The sequence below is a fragment of the Tremella mesenterica genome (genome assembly GCF_000271645.1).
Source record: "Tremella mesenterica DSM 1558 unplaced genomic scaffold TREMEscaffold_4, whole genome shotgun sequence".
Taxonomy (NCBI): Eukaryota; Fungi; Basidiomycota; class Tremellomycetes; order Tremellales; family Tremellaceae; genus Tremella; species Tremella mesenterica.
In genome coordinates, this window is record NW_006711228.1 from 1,948,861 (window position 1) to 1,965,728 (window position 16,868).

General features: G+C 47.5%; 6 protein-coding genes across 6 annotated transcripts; 2 read left to right on the plus strand and 4 right to left on the minus strand.

Moving 5' to 3' along the window:
- Window positions 1-11: 11 nt before the first annotated feature.
- Window positions 12-3,396, minus strand: TREMEDRAFT_71580 (uncharacterized protein). Its single transcript, XM_007004333.1, has 8 exons — window positions 3,250-3,396; window positions 3,034-3,205; window positions 2,544-2,838; window positions 2,098-2,409; window positions 1,774-1,932; window positions 1,493-1,732; window positions 772-1,349; window positions 12-654 (listed from the first exon to the last, which is right to left on the minus strand). The coding sequence occupies exons 1-8, from the start codon at window positions 3,287-3,289 to the stop codon at window positions 162-164; spliced, it is 2,289 nt and encodes a 762-aa protein (XP_007004395.1). The 5' UTR covers window positions 3,290-3,396; the 3' UTR covers window positions 12-161.
- Window positions 3,397-3,529: 133 nt separating this feature from the next.
- TREMEDRAFT_43869 (uncharacterized protein) lies at window positions 3,530-6,085 on the plus strand. Its single transcript, XM_007003959.1, has 7 exons — window positions 3,530-3,602; window positions 3,647-3,714; window positions 3,887-4,166; window positions 4,428-5,050; window positions 5,185-5,575; window positions 5,627-5,686; window positions 5,757-6,085. The coding sequence occupies exons 1-7, from the start codon at window positions 3,596-3,598 to the stop codon at window positions 5,762-5,764; spliced, it is 1,437 nt and encodes a 478-aa protein (XP_007004021.1). The 5' UTR covers window positions 3,530-3,595; the 3' UTR covers window positions 5,765-6,085.
- A 245-nt stretch (window positions 6,086-6,330) lies between these two features.
- Window positions 6,331-8,209, plus strand: TREMEDRAFT_68599 (uncharacterized protein; the record flags this gene model as incomplete). Its single annotated transcript, XM_007004261.1, has 4 exons — window positions 6,331-6,532; window positions 6,776-7,281; window positions 7,573-7,919; window positions 8,080-8,209. 4 exons carry the CDS (start codon window positions 6,331-6,333, stop codon window positions 8,207-8,209), a joined length of 1,185 nt encoding a protein of 394 aa, XP_007004323.1.
- Window positions 8,210-8,474: 265 nt separating this feature from the next.
- Window positions 8,475-9,388, minus strand: TREMEDRAFT_62064 (uncharacterized protein; the record flags this gene model as incomplete). Its single annotated transcript, XM_007004208.1, has 3 exons — window positions 8,475-8,510; window positions 8,790-9,049; window positions 9,304-9,388. The coding sequence occupies 3 exons, from the start codon at window positions 9,386-9,388 to the stop codon at window positions 8,475-8,477; spliced, it is 381 nt and encodes a 126-aa protein (XP_007004270.1).
- Window positions 9,389-9,867: 479 nt separating this feature from the next.
- TREMEDRAFT_62065 (uncharacterized protein) lies at window positions 9,868-13,448 on the minus strand (the record flags this gene model as incomplete). Its single annotated transcript, XM_007004209.1, has 3 exons — window positions 9,868-10,881; window positions 11,129-11,619; window positions 11,687-13,448. 3 exons carry the CDS (start codon window positions 13,446-13,448, stop codon window positions 9,868-9,870), a joined length of 3,267 nt encoding a protein of 1,088 aa, XP_007004271.1.
- A 527-nt stretch (window positions 13,449-13,975) lies between these two features.
- Window positions 13,976-16,546, minus strand: TREMEDRAFT_73795 (uncharacterized protein). The gene is made up of 7 exons (XM_007004334.1): window positions 16,504-16,546; window positions 16,430-16,461; window positions 16,187-16,252; window positions 15,871-16,002; window positions 15,654-15,785; window positions 15,289-15,411; window positions 13,976-15,244 (listed from the first exon to the last, which is right to left on the minus strand). The coding sequence occupies exons 1-7, from the start codon at window positions 16,514-16,516 to the stop codon at window positions 14,012-14,014; spliced, it is 1,731 nt and encodes a 576-aa protein (XP_007004396.1). The 5' UTR covers window positions 16,517-16,546; the 3' UTR covers window positions 13,976-14,011.
- Between the last annotated feature and the right edge of the window lie 322 nt (window positions 16,547-16,868).

Sequence of the window (16,868 nt, forward strand, 5' to 3'; positions counted from 1 at the left end):
CACGCTCTCTTCAAACCTATGTATCTCCAATGCATCTCGTGATTTTATACACAATTTCTTTCAATATCTCATAAATTTACCCACCCACCCAGCAGTGACTTTTTACTCAACCTTTCCTTCAGAGACCTCAAACCAGAGAAAACTTGGCCCTTATTCCCCCCCTAACTGGTCGAAGCTCCAACGGCCAACCTCTTCAAATGTTCCATAAACACCTGTAAACTAACATCATCCGTAAATATAGCTTGACCACCATTCCCACCTCCTCCATAACCTCCGCTCATATGTGTAGTACTCGGATTCAACTTGCTCAACAAGAATCTAGCTTGACTTCCACCTTGATCACAGACCACATAACGAGGTATAGGTAATCGATCCTCTAACAGATCCTGTGCATCGGTGATTGGACTTTCTAGTAATTCTTTGAAATTTTCATATCCTTCTTGATCTTGATAATTCGCTTTACGCCATTGAGCTATGGTCTCACCGTGGAATATGAGGATATGGAAGAATGTGTCGAGGAGAAGGATGACGTCAGGTCGGATGGAAACTGAATCGAGTAGGACGGGATGGGGTTCGACGTCGAATGTGTAGGACATTAAGGTGGGTTGGATCATAATGAGGGAGTTGTTGACATCGGCGTCGTTTAATACGTGGCTGAGATCAGCATTGGACTATTCTAGTAGGTGAATTATATATTGACTGTTGATGTGACTAGGACTGGGGAAAGAGAGCCGAGAACGAGACAATAGGGAAAAAGATGCTTTCACTCACCGGTAGAAAGCCGTCTCATCCGGTGAATTATTGAACACCTGCAAAAACTGACTCCTTCTCAGATGAAACATGAATTGCGGGTAAATACTGAAATTCGGACTCAATTGGAAACTAGTCGGATCTTCTTTCCTATACTCGGCAAACTTCTGACACAACCGAATCAACATTCTATCCAACCATCTCAACACATCTGGACTGTCATCGATCTCCGCTTTGAAGACAGCGATACGAGCCATGAGCACCGCGGCGGCTTCTTGATCGAACGAAGCGGCGATAGCTGGGTGTCCGCCTTCGTGAAAGGTTCGAGCAATGGTAGTCACTCGTAGACGGAATTGTCCAGAAGAATGTTGATAATGGGTCACAAACTGGATCAAACCGGTTTGATTGGGTTGGAGAGGTTGACCGGCAGGAGTGACAACTTCAAAGTATGTGGCAAGGGAGGATTTTGGGGTGAGGGAACAAACTTTCCATGCGGAGGTTTGACCGATCCCTATTTCAGTCTCACCCACACTGGGAGTTTTCTTGTTGGCTGATATGACGTGGCCGATGACTCCGGAGATCTTGAGTTCTTTTGTGGTCTCGTCGTCAACATCTCATTTCTGCCAGGAAGAGGACCAGGGAAATACGAGCTCGTAGAAGATGAGCAGAGTGTATGAAACGCGTGAGTTGAAGCGGAAGGGCATGAGCCGAGGAGAGGGACAACGTGAAAGATTGAACTCACGAGTACCTCGAAAGTACCATTGAAACCCATTTTCAGATGACCATCATCGTCTTTCCCCAAGGATCGCAAAAAGGTCTGTTTGAAGATGGCGGTCATGAAAGAGTCCGAGATGACCATAGACCCATTGGTCGCGTTGGTCAACGATTTCATTTCTAGCAGACCGACTTGGTCCAAACATCCCGCGTAGATATCAATTGCATGGCCGTTGGCTGACGCGCGTTTGGACAGACCCTCAAAGTACTTCGACCGTCAGCTACACTCACTACGGCAAGCTTGCTGACCTTTGTAGCGCGTTTGAAATGCTTGACACTGTCACGATCGATGTCGTGGTGCGACCTGATAGGTTCTCTCAATTCGGGACCTACAACTAGACCTGGTCCGTCGGTGGGTGGACCTCCGGAGAAGAGCATGATGCGAGCTCCCGTATTGGGGAACGTGGTCTGCTGTCAGTTCTTTTCAGCTGTACTAGTTGACGGAACGAAAGCATGGGGCACGATCATAAAGTCGAAAAAGGAGTCATCGCCAACAAGGAAAGTAGAAACGTTTTGAATGAAGGTGACGAGGGCTTTGTTTAGGCAGGGGGACGATATGGGTGTGCAACACACCTCGAGGAGAGAAACAGCAACACCCATGGCTACCCCAGTACATCTCAAAGGACGTTTGTCCTGTTCCACAGGCCACGGATCCCTCTGCAATCCCTCGAGGATACTGGTGAGCTGGAACTCGCACGCTTGAGCAGGCATGAGGAATCGGCTAGCAGCCGGCGCAGGCATGGGTTGACCGGGTCTTACCGCTTGCATCCTGTTGGACGGGTTCAGTCCTAGCATATCGGCGATTTGTTTGGGTTGATATTCTTTGGATCCTCGGAAGACGTAGGACTTGGGACAGTCGGAATATGCGAGTTCGTGTACCATGGTCTGTTGGTCAGCCCTTTGACAGCGAAGAATGCGTTTGAAAGCAGTAAAAGGCACATTGAGATCGAGGAAGAAGATAATGAGCAACGAGAAGAAACCCCGCTCGGGGGAGGGCCCAGAGGAAGCAGATTACCCACCATGGTACCAAAAGTAATCAATCCCACCAGTGCAGTCGGAGGTAACAAGCTAAGACTGACGACCAAAGTCTCGCGCAAAGCTTTGAGCTCATCTTCGTCCACACAAGTGTCAACGACGTAGAGGAAGATCGGAGGGATTTGAGCGGGTCTAGAGAGTGTGTATTCGATGGTGGTGTACTTTGGAAGAAGTTCAGCTGGGAGGTTTGTAGTTGTTATATCTTTGTAATGCGGAGGGAAAGGGTTCCGTTGTAGACAGAATGGACATATCCATAGTTTTCCACGGACGTCGATTTGGCTGGGGTGAGTTCTGACACCATCGTTTTTCTTGTTTCGCTAGTATCCACCCTCACACAAGGTGAGAGGAGATTACAGGTTCGATAAGCGTGGAGAAAGATGAGAAGTAGTAAGGGGGGATCAGAAGAGTGAACATAGAGGAGAGGAGGGAGGAGAGGGAGGAAAGATAGGAAGAGTAGGGAACCTGACGACATACCAAAAAGGGTTCAGAATGGCCTTACAAGAAGCTTTGCAAGTGACAGGTTCGTACAGGACAGGTGGTAAATCTTCCCTTTCTTTCAGAGGAGTGTAAAGAGCAGAGATAGGTACAACAGTCCTGGTAGCTTCTATCCTACTTGACGGCCATGCGTTCCAAGATAGGCGGATACCTGGTTATCAGTGTTCAACACGACGGATTGAAGGGACAACGTACCATCCCGATCCTCTACGTCTTCAAAGTTGTTGGTGGACATGACCTCCTGGGTTATGTGATTACAGTAATAGAAAGGATATATTTCCTATGGTCCTACTCTCTGTCCCTCTGTCGCTGTGGTGAGTGGTGCGAGTAGTAGTTGGAGACGTGGAATGGTGGTGTGGGTGGTGTGGTGTGGTGGGTGGTGGGTGGTGGGTGAGTAGAATGACGTGGCATTATTTACCCAAAACTGAGTAGGGTCGCGCTGGCAGTTGGTACTCGTATGTTGCACCACAACCACAACAACCACAACCTTGACATCTTGAAACCCCTCAGCATCCCCTCTTAACCCAGGCTAATCGGCAAGATGGGCTGTGAGTGTCACTGTCATCACACGAGTGAAAGCGCTGATGAAAAGTCCGGTTCTTAGAGCTAGTCCGGCCGTTCATGCCTATCCTCCCAGAGGTTACCGCACCCGAACGAAAGGTCTGTCCTCGGTCCTTTCCCCCTCTCACCTCCAACACAACCTATGTACTTTCTTTCTAGATCAGAACTCGACACTAGTTCTGTTATCTCGCTTCTCTAACTCCATCACCCCAATCACTCACGCTTCGTTCATGTATCTTGCAGAAGAGTCGCGGTCCATCCTAACCACTAGGTCACATTCCAACACAAAGTCTTATGGACAGCCACCACCCTTCTCATCTTCCTGGTCTGTTCTCAAGTCCCACTGTACGGTATCATGTCCTCTGACTCTTCCGATCCTCTCTACTGGCTGAGAGCCATTCTCGCTTCGAACAGAGGAACGTTGATGGAATTGGGTATCACACCGATCGTGACGAGTGGGATGATTATGCAGTTGTTGGCGGGAGCTCAGTTGATCGATATCGATTATAATTTGAAAGATGATAGGGCGTTGTTGACTGGGGCTCAGAAGCGTGAGTTGGATTATAAATTGTCTTAACCATAACTTGATACTTCCCCATATCGCTATCATCACCTCCATCCACATCCTTACCTGTACCTTTTGTGTTAAACTTCCATATGAACCGACTATTCCTCGACGCGGGGCGTCATCACCACTTGTCTCACATTACCATCTCTGGTGTTACATTTTTGTCGAACCGTTCGAGATTGACACTCTCACAAAGATATGCTAGACGAGTTCATCGACTCATAGCTTGACTAACTCACCCCAGTCTTCGCAATGATCATCGCCTTAGGACAAGCCACCGTCTACGTTCTCACCGGTCTGTACGGAACCCCGTCTTCCCTCGGAGCTGGTGTCTGTCTCTTGCTCATCCTTCAACTCGTATTCGCCTCGATGATCGTCATGCTCCTCGACGAACTCTTGACAAAAGGCTACGGACTAGGATCGGGAATCTCCTTGTTCATCGCCACGAACATCTGCGAGAACATCATCTGGAAAGCGTTCTCACCTAACACCGTCAACACGGGTCGTGGACCAGAATTTGAAGGAGCCGTCATTGCTCTTTTCCATCTGTTCTTCACGTGGAACGACAAGACCAGGGCTTTGAAAGAAGCCTTTTATCGAGAACGTTTACCAAACATTATGAACTTGTTGGCGACCGTCGTAGTCTTTGCTGTGGTAATTTACCTTCAAGGTTTCAGGATCGAAATCCCCATCAAGAGTAACAAGATGAGAGGACAACGTGCGAGTTATCCAGTCAAACTGTTTTACACTTCCAACATGCCGATCATGCTGGAGAGCGCGTTGACGAGTAATGTGTATCTCATCAGTCAGATGTTGTACAGTCGGTTCCCTGAGAATCTTCTGGTGAAATTGTTAGGTGTATGGGAGGTGAGTTTCCCGTTTTTTTGTTCACCGTATCATTCCCGTCTCTACGCAAATTGCTCCACAATCTCTTGCCAGGTGTAGGAATTGCATATGAGGCTTTGTATTGTCATCAAAGAAGATATGATACTGACAACTAGCCCCTCGAAGACGTCCCTTCTCAACTCTCCGCAGTATCCGGAATATCTTACTACATCTCTGCACCTCATTCACTCAAGGCCGCTCTGATCGACCCACTCCACACTGTCGTATACATTGCATTCATCGTCACGGCCTGTGCCATCTTCTCCAAAACATGGATAGAAGTCTCCGGTTCCGGTCCTAGGGACGTTGCCAAACAGCTTAAAGATCAAGGAATGACTCTGGCCGGACATCGCGATGCTAGTATCTACAAAGAATTGAAAAGGGTCATACCCACCGCCGCGGCTTTTGGAGGGGCTGTTTTGGGTTTGTTGTCCGTGGTGGCGGATATGATGGGTGCTTTGGGTAGTGGGACGGGTATCCTGATGGCCACGACGATTATCTATGGTTGTGAGTGAAGTTTCTTCTTGTGCGGTGTGATGAGTGGGGCTGATGTGAAAGACTTTGAACTGGGTGTCAAGGAGAATGCGGGTATTGATTCTGCCGGTCTGGGCGATTTGTGTGAGTTGATTTTGCGAGTTATTGAGAACGATGGGATTCGAGTGTGGGGTGAGGCTGAGCTGACGGACAGTGTTCTGAGTGGATGGCTCGGAAGGCATGATTGTCGCCTTGGGGATCATTATGTTCATCATGAGTAGTGTGTGTGAGGGGAGGGAGTGAAATGGAGTAAGAACTAGCTGTGACCTCGGGCGCAGACTGGAGAAAAGAAGGAATGAGAGATGACGAGGGACTGTCGGTTGGTCGGCCGGTCGGTCGTGTGAAGGTCTAACCCCATAAAGAGGGTAAAAGTCAAAGTGAGAGAAACGTGCTTGACGAATCGGCCAAAAATGCATTGATATCCATCTGCTGTGTAGTGGGTAGAGGTGACTGCTCTGTCATGTCAGTTTACCTACCCTTGTCATTGACCAGTGTGCTAAAAAGTCAAGTCGTGGTCCGAGTGATGGCGGAAGCAAAGTGACATTGGTGAGATAACTGTGCAATTTCCCTCCAACTTTGTCCATCCACATTCCTTCTCGTAAGGGGTTATTCGTATTAGAGCTCTCTCTATCCTGCCTTTCACTACCCACAAGACCGTACAGGGCGGAGTTTCCCAAGACAATAATATCAATTAGTCACTTTGTTGAACCTGTCAAGTCTCACCCTCGATGTCGACCCAAGCTACCACGTCTCCCTCCGGGCAGAACGGTCAGACGGAATACAAAATCCCCAACTTGAAAAACATCAATACTTGGAAACAAACTCAATGGCCAGAACTGAAGAATGATATGATATTACGTGCTGTCAATGGCGAAGAGACGGACAGGGCTCCGGTTTGGGTCATGAGACAAGCTGGGAGGTATTTGCCAGGTGCGTAACATGATCAATGAGCTATACGATCCTCCTCCCCTCTCTCTCGTCTTGAAGAAAGATCTTTTAAATGAATTTCTAATATCACTTCATATACCCTCTCATACTCTCTCACGCCAAACAGTGAACATGAGCCGGCTTCAAAAGATTGGAGAGTGTTACCATATATGGTCGAAAGAGATACGATCACGTTGAAGAACTCAACCATAGGATCCAAATCATGTACACCCGCTAACCCATCAGAATTCTTAGCCCTTCGAGCCGATCATTCATTTTTCGAATGTTGTCAAACCCCAACATTATCTTCAACATTAACTCTACAACCTATCCAACGTTATCCATTATTAGATTCTTCCATCATATTCTGTGATATTTTAGTAGTACCTCAAGCATTAGGATTAGAAGTTTTGATGGAACCTCAACGTGGACCTGTTCTACCTTCTCCTTTAATCGACCCTGGTCATCTTACAAGACTAAAAACAGAAGTTGATGTGGAGAAAGAATTAGGATACGTATTTGAAGCTATTACGATGACTAGGAGAAAGTTGGAAGGGAAAATACCTTTGATAGGTTTTTGTGGTGCTCCTTGGACTTTGATGGCTTATATGGTGGAAGGTGGTGGTAGTAAAACTTTTGAAAAATCAAAGAGTTGGTTATATAAATGGCCAGAGGAGAGTAAAGGGTTGTTGAAAAGGATTGCGGATGTTTGTGCGGATTTGTTGATTGGGCAGGTTTTAGCTGGCGCTCAGGTGAGTTTTTCCTTCTTCTCGATATATGTGAATCTATGTTCATTTCCACATCAAAGCCTCATCTTTGACATGCCTTCATCTATCTCAGAAGGTTTCCTCCCTACTTTCAAAAACGTGATCGAGAATGAAGAGAGACATTGGGAATGAGGACCATCCGAATCGAATGATGGATTCCACTCTTTAGCGCGAAGGGAATGTTCACTCTAGTACAAGCGTACTTGTACTCTTAACAGACCTCCAATGAGATTGTAACACATGGGAATTCAGAGACAGCGTATATCTGACCCTCAGCTACTCCAAGTATTCGACTCCTGGGCGGGTGAATTGACACCACACCAATTCCAACAATTCGCCTTACCATCCCTTTTACACATTTCACATAAAGTACATCACGTACTTTCCACCTTGGGTCATCCATCTATACCCATCATCTTATTTCCGAAAGGTGTTCATTCACCTCAATCTCTCCGACTGCTGAGTGATCCAAAGATCACCGGATATTCAGCATTAGGATTGGATTGGACTTTAGATCCTGTGGAAGTCAGGGAGATCGTAGGGATGAAAGTTGCTTTACAAGGCAATTTCGATCCTGTTGTTTTGTATGGTGGGAGGGAAGGTATAGAGAGGGAAGTGGAGAGGTGAGTTGGAAATTAATTCACTTCCCATGGGTCAAGCTTTCTTTTTCTCGATCGAACGATCAGTCACTCCCTCTGGACTGTAGTCTTTGCCTTGGTTGGAATTTTTGGACCATCCAGCTCATGTCTTTTCCGAAAAAAAGATCAAATAGCTGACTTGAAGGGTTTGTGATCGGTGGAAATCAGCAGGAGGGGGATGGATAGCAAACTTGGGACACGGGATCACACCAGGTGTCAAACCGGAAGACATGGGTTGGTTTTTGGAATGTGTCCATCGGTTTTCGAAGCGGTAGGTCAAGGTGCAAAATGAACCTCTGAAGGGAGTGAATCTATGTCAGTGTAGTACATAGTGCTCGGAGGGGACGGATAAGAGAGGTTCGTACACTGCGGCGAGAAAAAATCGGGTGAGATCCGTTGGAATCGGCACAACACATAGGCAGCAGGAATTTTACTCAAGACAAACATGACATGCATCTTTTTCACAGTTAGATTCATAGTGGAGCTTCCGGACGAGAGGTAGGTTTGTCGGTGGACGCGGAGGAAGTCAGTGTGGGCGAATCATGGTCCGGAACGGACGTCGGTAGCACCTCCACTCTGCAAGTCAACACCTTATGATATGGTAGAAGGGATATGGAAAGGGGACACAGAGAGGAAACGAGGGAACAAGGGAATGACGGCAATACATGATAAGGCGCGAAAGAAAGGAGATTGAGATAACAGTGAAAATAATCATCATGACGAGATATAGCAGACGAAAGCGAAAGATGATCGAGGGAGGAAGAAATACACAGGTAAGAGATAGGAAATAGGTCAATGATAGAAGAGAAGAAGAAATATAAGAGCGGCGGGGGGGACATCAGAATCTCAACTCACCATAACAGCTTCCATCTCTTTATCCGTCCATTCACGTTGTTTCCAAAGTCCTTCTGGAGCTTGCCAAAAATATTCAAAATCAATTTTTGTTTCTTTCGCAGGTCTTTGTGATGTATTTGATCCTTGGGTCTTACTTTCTGACGATGACCACGAGGAGGGAGAAGAAGAGGAAGAGGAAGATTGTAATTTTTCAAGGAAGGAAGAGAAAGATTCTCGGATTTCTGGTGGTGCCGCTGGATGTGGACTTGGGGTATGAGGTTCTGCAAGTTAGTTATACATCTATGTTGATATCAACCATTTTCGATATGATCATTTGAAGAGATATGTTCAAACTCGGGTCGTTTTTTGTTTTCCATGAAAAGCTGAGAAATGTGAGGTGAGTCATACCGGCTGGTAAAAGTCCGGAAGATTGAGGGAAGGTACGTAGTGATTAAGCAGATAGACAGAGCGATAAGCGGAGTGAGTCAGAGGAAGGGGAGATAGGAAAGATGAAAGAGGGGGAAATGACACCCACCATGAGGTAATTTGGACCTTTGACCGAGGAATTTGATCATTGGTGTGTAAACATGTTTGGCCTTGAGAAACCGACTGGGGAGCATCGTGTTGCAGACTCGAATATTTTATCTCGATATTTTCAGAAGAAATGACGATGGATATTCGAGGATGGTTGTACGTGAGTATAGAGGAGGAGGGGGGATGTCACAGGGAAACAGAGAAGAGTTGGTCGGGATTGAGACCGATGAAATCCGAATCTGTTCAACGTGTAAGTGCTTGTACCACCCTATAACCCTTGCTACATGCTACAACTTTAGGGATGCATGCTGCACACCCTATCGACTAGGTTACTCAGAGTGGGACACTCTCACTCGTGCCATGCAGCCATACATCTATCACATTTCGTCACCCATCAAGACAACTACAGTTAAAGCTAGACCCACACTTGCGACTCATGGCGGTATCGCCAGCGACCGGACCCACAAAACCTACGGATAGCCTCTGAGATCTGTAATTCTGTAGCCAACAAGAACAACACGAAAGCTTACATGTATGACATGACAAGAAAGATACACCTCCCCCTTCACCCAACTCGACTCAACTCTCCAACCTTTCCTTCCCCTTCTCCACCATCTTCCACGACCTCCCCCTCCTCTTTCCCCACTGAGAAACAAACACATTCACCATCCGTTTCTTTCCTATGTCTTTCCATCTTCTCCCTGATCATCTGTCTAGTATGTAAACCTACCCTTCTACCTGAACGTTCATGTGGCGTATAAAGTATACTATGTCTTGGTATTTTACAACTTTGAGGATCTTCGATTTCTTTCGATTGTCCGATTACAATCTTCCCACTTGACGTTGCTACATTTCCCACCCCTGATAAATCTCTCCTACCATTACCTCCCGTCAAAGACATCTTGCCCACAGAGCTCGATTCCCACGTTTCGACATTGTTTATGACGGGATTGGTAATGAGATTGACGATTCCCTTCGAAGGTGATGTTGATAAACTCGAGTCACGTTCTGTATAAGGTGGAACTTGTACATTCTCAGAAGAACATAAACAATGTCCTAGATGAACAGGATGATCGACCCACATTCTTCTCATTTCACCTTCTGGTTTTTGTAAAGGATATTTTAACCAAGGTGGTAAAGGTGTATCCAAAGCCGATAATCCTAATAAAGAAAAATGTATCTCAACTCTTAATGTATGATTCGTTATCGCTTGTCCCTCATGTAATATACGATGAGGTGAACTTGGTATTGCACCTAAAACGGGTGAAGGGAGTCGTAGGGTTTTACCAGTCTCGAGCGAAGTAGGAGTTATCAAATGACCTGGGAAAATAGGTTGCGAATCTCTCGTTGGACATTTAGGTCCACGCCAAAGATATTCACCGTGAGATCCTCCGCGAGGACGTCGACCGTCTAGGAGAAAGTATGGTACACCGGTGTGAGAGAGAATGAAAGTGTCTGTTTGAGCTGCGTGAGGTGTACGAGTGGTTTGGATCAGCGAAATTTGGAGTGAATGAAGAGTTGCGTATGGAGAGAGGGAGTGGAGTGAAAGTGTGAAGTGAAATGAAGAACCAAGGACGAACTGGAGTCAGCGAAACGTCTGTCACCACTGATACCCAAGTCGACATCAGACTTTCAGAGTCGACCAGTGACACGTTAAACTGAAAAATTCAACCAAAGACAATGACGCAAGAATACACTTGCGCCAGGTGGAGGGGATAAACATAATTGAGGACCACGAGAGAAACGACGAGTGAGGTATATGTCATTTGAGCGAGCTTAGAAAAGACCTAGGGTAGTCGAGAGCCAGCGACACAAACCCAACTCACTAGATCAGACTGAGCAGTCAAGTCCAACCGTCCTAATCCCATTACATAACTGCTTCGTGTCCATAACAAAGTCCGTAACTCTCCTCTAGGATCCAAACTAGAAACCACCTCTACACGTCTTTGAGAATTCTCCACGCAATCTTTCAATAATTCCGGGATATCATTATCTTCTTCCTCTTCGGGCTTGGAATCCCATAAGCCGAAGGTGGAAGCGAGTGAACGAACGGAAGATGTTGAACCTTGGGTGTTGGATCTCGGACGAGTTTTCAACGCTTTGACAAGAGATGCAAAACTTGATGATCTTTCTGGCTTCTCTTTTTCTTTCTCCTTTTCCTTTTCACGTTCACGTTCCTTGGCGTATATTGGAATTTGTAAGTAATCGGGGTCAGAGATGTGTGGTGTGAAATTTGAGATGTGGGAAGTTGACGTATATGAGTCGTATGTTGGTGGGAATGATCCTGATTGAGTTTCGGAGGAAGGGAAAGAGAATGCTGGAATGTTTGGATGCGACGAGCTGTGTCCATTGAGAGTTGTCAAACCACGGGACGGAATTCTGACTAGGTTCTCGAGATGGATGTGTCGGGCGAGTAGCAGGAGTGGTAGGTCTAGTGAAATAAAGCCATGCGGAGGGTGTGCCAGGTGTGGAAGGTCGAGTAGAGTTGAACAACATGGGTGTACCAGGTGTGGAAGGTCGGGTGACGGGAGGCGTAGAGGATTGAGAAGGCCGAGTAAAACAGGACAACACCGGTGTTCCAGGTATGGAAATGCCGTTGAGCGCATGACCGACAGAAGGTATACCAGGCGTGGAAGGTCGAGTAGAAGGAAGTGACGATAAAGGTGATAATGAAGATCTCCTCATGTACATGTTAGAAGAATCTCCAGTGTCCACGGGAGTAGAAGTCGGTGTGTTGGGCGTATGTGGACGAGTGGGATAAGGTGAAAAATCAGGTTCAAAGTAACCTGGTGGATCTTCTTCTATGGGCATTCTATAAGTGGCTAGGGAAACGTCGCTTTGATTCCTACTGGAGAGATTGAGATCGTCATTCTCTCCCTTGTCATCATGCACATTCTGACCATCACTTTGCTGTCCGTCGTCTTGTGTAAAATCTTCGCCTTTTCTCCTGACGGTATCGTGCGAAGAAGAATAGCTGTCTCCTTGACGAGCGATTGAACAAAACTCGCTGTCTCTTCTTGTAGAAGGTTCAGAATCACCGTCCGGAGCGTATACATCACTCGGCCTTTCGCCTGATCCTAAGACGCATGGTGAAGCTGGGATGTCGGATACGTGTGTAGACGTGAGTGTGGGTGTGGAGATAGGAATAGGGATAGGATAATCAGGTAAAGTCTCCCCTATACCAACATACACACAATGTATTATCCTCTCCAACGGACCTTCCAAACTTGGAGGCAAAACCGAAGGTAAATTCAATGTGAAACCCAAATTCTTCTTCTGTCCTGTCACTAGACAGATATTATGGGATGTTATGGGTAAAGTGATAGTGTAGAGGATGGACTTGGAAGACCAATAAAGTTGTCCTTCTTTTGTCGGACGACGAGTTTGACGTGTGACTTGGTATAAAAGTCTGATAGGGCCTATGGTTTTCGATTCGTCTTGTCCATTTTGATCAGAGAAGTGTCTCGGTTTGGAGAGTGGAGTGAAAGATGTTTTGGGACTTTTAGGTGTTGCGGGTCTAGATCGAGATTGGGATTGAGTAGTAGTATTGTGGTGAGAAGGAGGGAAAGAGATTGATTTTGAATGAGGTCTGGTCTGGTTGATAGAGATATTCTTGGATTGAGAATATCCAGGTGGGATAGTCGAGTTGAGATGAGAAGTGTTATGGTATCGGGAAGATTGTGAAGAAGTAGAAATATGAGATGATGGTTTACGAGGAGGGATAAGGTAGGTAAGAGTGATCTCACCACGAATGATGGTATCATCGATTTCAGGTTTATAGTAACCTTCTTGAATATGTGTACTCGGACCGTTCCCGTTGAGGTTTTCCCGTCCAAGATCGGGAGTGAATCCTCTTCCAGCAGTATGAGAGTTCTCTCGCCCGTTAACATTGTTTCCCCGTTGAGCTAGAGTGTCCCTCCATCGAATATCATCCGTTCGTGGAGATTGGCGAGTTCGACCAATGGCAATATCCGAAGAACCGCCGTCCAAACCGAAACCCCCGACCGATGGGGTAGACGGACCAGACCTCGTATCCTGATTATGGGATAGACGCAAGACCCTAGGTCTTAATACGGATCGAGAGGAAGAAGCTGGAAATAAGAAAATGGGAGTAGGAATGTTAACTGTGATTTGGACTTCTGACATCGTTCGTGCGCTGCCTCTTTCTTGCCTTACTTGCTCCAAATTGACGATGCTCTGACCCTCTGATCGTCTGACCGTCTAGCTTTCCAGATTTCTGGATGTTGAGTTCCGGGTGAGATACGTCTCGATGTGGAGAATAGTTGATCCTATTAAAGAGCACCCGAGGGGCACCTTTTGTGGATGTTCCTCGTTGGAACAACGTTGTACAGCCCTTGCCTCACTTTCGACCTGCTGGGTACTGCAATCCGCCATACGTTGTCTCCAGACCTGACGGTGGGATGAGAGTCAAGTAAGAGTGAGATCAAGAAATGACAGAGACAGGGTCTTGCCCGGTAGTTACAGTAGTAATTCCTCCCCAACGCCGAAGTAGGCCGATGATCCGATGAGCCGATGACCTATAGCTAATTAGCCTACAGTATGTACTTTGTTCCGGGTGTTAGTATCCATATCTTAAATCTCCGGTAAGACGCCGGATCAGTCCAGGTTGTCGACATGTCAACTGCATACAGAAAGAGATACAAGCAGAGATAGATGACATTCGATGCATGGCAGTATCAGAGGAAACATCACGCCCATCGAGATGATCGTAGAGGACCTTCGAGTTCTCTCTCTTTGAACCCTCTGCCTTTTCTCGTGACTCCATCGGCTTCACCCTCCGTCTCTCTGATAGCCCTGTCGACCTTCATACCACCTCCACGTGTGTCTCCCGTCTCCCCCTGTCCTTCCTCATCTTTCTCAGCTTCAGATCGTCTCATAGATCGCCCAATTGGACTGAGACTCTTCTGCCTACCCCCTGACACCCTCCGCGGAGGAGTGACAGTGGCCGATCTACCTCTTCCATCTGAATCAGATCTCAGTGACGCAGCGACCGTGGAGCTCGGTGACCTCTTCCTTCTTTTGGGTGATGGACTGTAGGATGGTTTCCGTCTTCTTGGAGGTGGACCTGGAGAATCTCTTCTTTTCCTCGGTGGTGTCGGGGATCGGCTGGGTGATCGTCTTCCGACCCTCCGAGCAGGGTCAGGAGGGGGCGAAACGTCATCGGGATACCGTCTGTTCTTCTTCGGTGGTGGTGTAACACTGGGCGAATCTTTGCGCTTTCTTGCAGGAGATTCACTCTCCGGAGATCTACCCCTCCGCTTCGGTGGACTCCTTCTCCTGACAGGACTCCTGGGCCGTGAAGGGGACCGCCGTTTATGTCGTCTCACCGGTGACGGACTCCTGGTACGAGTGGGTGATCGTATGCCTTTACGTCTCCTCACAGGTGAGGGACTACGAGATACAGTCGGGGATCTTTCTCTTTTTAGAGGAGGTGTATCGTCTCTTTCACGTATCGATCCTCGTCGACGTGGAGGAGTGACGCTCCGACTAGGCGAACGACGTCGACGGACAGGTGGAGATCGACGTCGGGGTGAAGGGGAACGACGTCGAGGTGGACTATTAGGTTTGCGACGTGGAGAAGGCGACCTTCGATATTTTCTAGGAGGACTACGACTATTTGACCTGTCGCGTTGAGTTCGTCTTTCCCATTTGCCAGGTCCATCACGTCCACTGCCTCCATCTTGAGCTCCATACCCGCCCGCGTCGTCATTACTACCATTGCTGTATCCCCCGTGGCTAGAGTCATTAGGACCAACATATGGTCCTCTCTGTCTGTCATCCGGTCTACCACCCCTCGGACCATAGCCTGGATCACGAACATCAGGTCCTCCTCCCCTTGCTCCATACCCCGAATCCCGCTCCCGTGGAGGTTGGAAATTATCTCTCCTGAATCCTCCTCTGGGAGGATACGCACGATCGTTCTTTGTATTAGCTAGCGTTCCCCGAGCTCAAAGAGATAGCTTACCTGGGGGGGTCGGTCAAACGAGTCTTGTGCTGTGGGTCTACCGCCACGGGGTGGGTCTGGGATGACCGGAGTGGCTTGTTGAGCTTGTTTGGCCCCTAATTCGGCTTTTTTTGCTGCGATGAACTGAAGTCAGCACGGTCTCAGCACCTTGACCGCTTTATAACGGCAATCAGTGCGGATGAAGTCAGGCTCCAGGTACGAGGCAAGAAGCACCTGAGCGGTGGAAGAATGATAGGGAGGGCCGTCATTGGCAGGGTGAGTCCCTCAAGAGAGAGCCCTCGGCTTCAGTGACCAGGCAAGGGGGATACACGATTCACACGAAAGCGTGGCGAAAAGGCTGCCAGAGGATGAACAACATCACTCACCTCGGCGGGAACACCCCCAACGGTCTTCTGGGCGGATAACAACAATGTCCATAATTGGTCCATGAAGGCGGCAGCACCATGTTTGTCCATGAACCCAACCAAGTTGACTTGCATTTTTCTCGGATCAGGGATCTGGCATGAGCTTTTTACACAATCATGAGACGGCAGAAAGGAAAGACGAGAAAAGCGGGATGGGTCGTGTAAATTCATAACTCACAGGATTGTCCCTATCCTCCAACATCCCAAATGCAAACTCTACCACTATATCATCTTCTACACGTATCAATTCGGTGACTTTCTGAGCTACCCAATTACGTAGGACCGAGACGTTGACTTTACGCAAGTCGACCTGAGAGTGAGTAGAGCTCTTCACGTCGCTGCCCCGCTTTTCCCCATATTTAACCCTGTGCGGATCTGCAAAGTTCGGAGAGGGAAGGTAAGAAAATGTCGCGCAAGTACAGTCAAAGGAACAAGATGGGAAAACGGAGAGAAGAGAAGATAGGAAGTGGGTGCAAGAGGAAAGATGGACACACCTTCTGATCGAAATGTTTGGGGAACTTTGTAGCTTTGATAGAAGCAGCCTCTTTATCTTTGAACCTCTATTTGTGAGTACTGACCCTTCTTCCTTGGTCTTAAGTCCTCTTCATGGGTTCAAGCATCCCGTCTGTCCATAGACCAGGCGAAGGAACTGTGAAAGACACGCCAGTATAATGTTCCCATCCCAATCGAATAATATGGGACACGACCCAAGCAGCGAAGAGAAGAAGAAGACTGACCGAATCTTGACTGGCGTTGGTTCCTCTTAGACCTGACATAAGCTGCCATTTCATCCAAGCATATAAGAGTTTACCTATATCCGCCATGTTGACCCTCTCTCCTGCTTTCTAGTTGATGCTTTGCACGAAGTCAGTCAGCTTAGTAGAGTACAAGTAGAATCTTGCTGGTCTCGTGAATGACTTAGTTGCTGGTGGGGTGCCAATTGAAGAACCGCCACGGGCCCAAAACGCCGGTACTCAGGATAACGCCGGGTTGGCCTCCACATTTGATGTCCTGCCGCAAACCCTCCCAATGGGTGCATCTACATACAAACCTGCAACGATACCAACCATAACTACCGAACAGACAGCTAGACCGGACGTGGTCAAACCTATCAGCTAGTTGATCATATACCAATAGGGCTCTGACGGACAGCCGGATTAGGTGAGATGGCCACTC

Excerpts from the sequence above, each read along its gene's own strand:
- TREMEDRAFT_71580 (XM_007004333.1), bottom strand. The coding sequence starts at position 3,289 with ATGTCCACCAACAACTTTGAAGACGTAGAGGATCGGGATG. Across the intron at positions 3,206-3,249 it reads AGACGTAGAGGATCGGGATG|GTATCCGCCTATCTTGGAAC; the intron begins GTACGTTGTCCC and ends ACTGATAACCAG. Across the intron at positions 1,350-1,492 it reads ATGGTACTTTCGAGGTACTC|ACCACAAAAGAACTCAAGAT; the intron begins GTGAGTTCAATC and ends GTTGACGACGAG.
- TREMEDRAFT_43869 (XM_007003959.1), top strand. Across the intron at positions 5,051-5,184 it reads AATTGTTAGGTGTATGGGAG|CCCCTCGAAGACGTCCCTTC; the intron begins GTGAGTTTCCCG and ends ACTGACAACTAG. Across the intron at positions 5,576-5,626 it reads CACGACGATTATCTATGGTT|ACTTTGAACTGGGTGTCAAG; the intron begins GTGAGTGAAGTT and ends CTGATGTGAAAG.
- TREMEDRAFT_73795 (XM_007004334.1), bottom strand. Across the intron at positions 16,003-16,186 it reads CCAAACATTTCGATCAGAAG|GTCGACTTGCGTAAAGTCAA; the intron begins GTGTGTCCATCT and ends ACTCACTCTCAG. Across the intron at positions 15,786-15,870 it reads TGGAGGATAGGGACAATCCT|ATCCCTGATCCGAGAAAAAT; the intron begins GTGAGTTATGAA and ends AGCTCATGCCAG.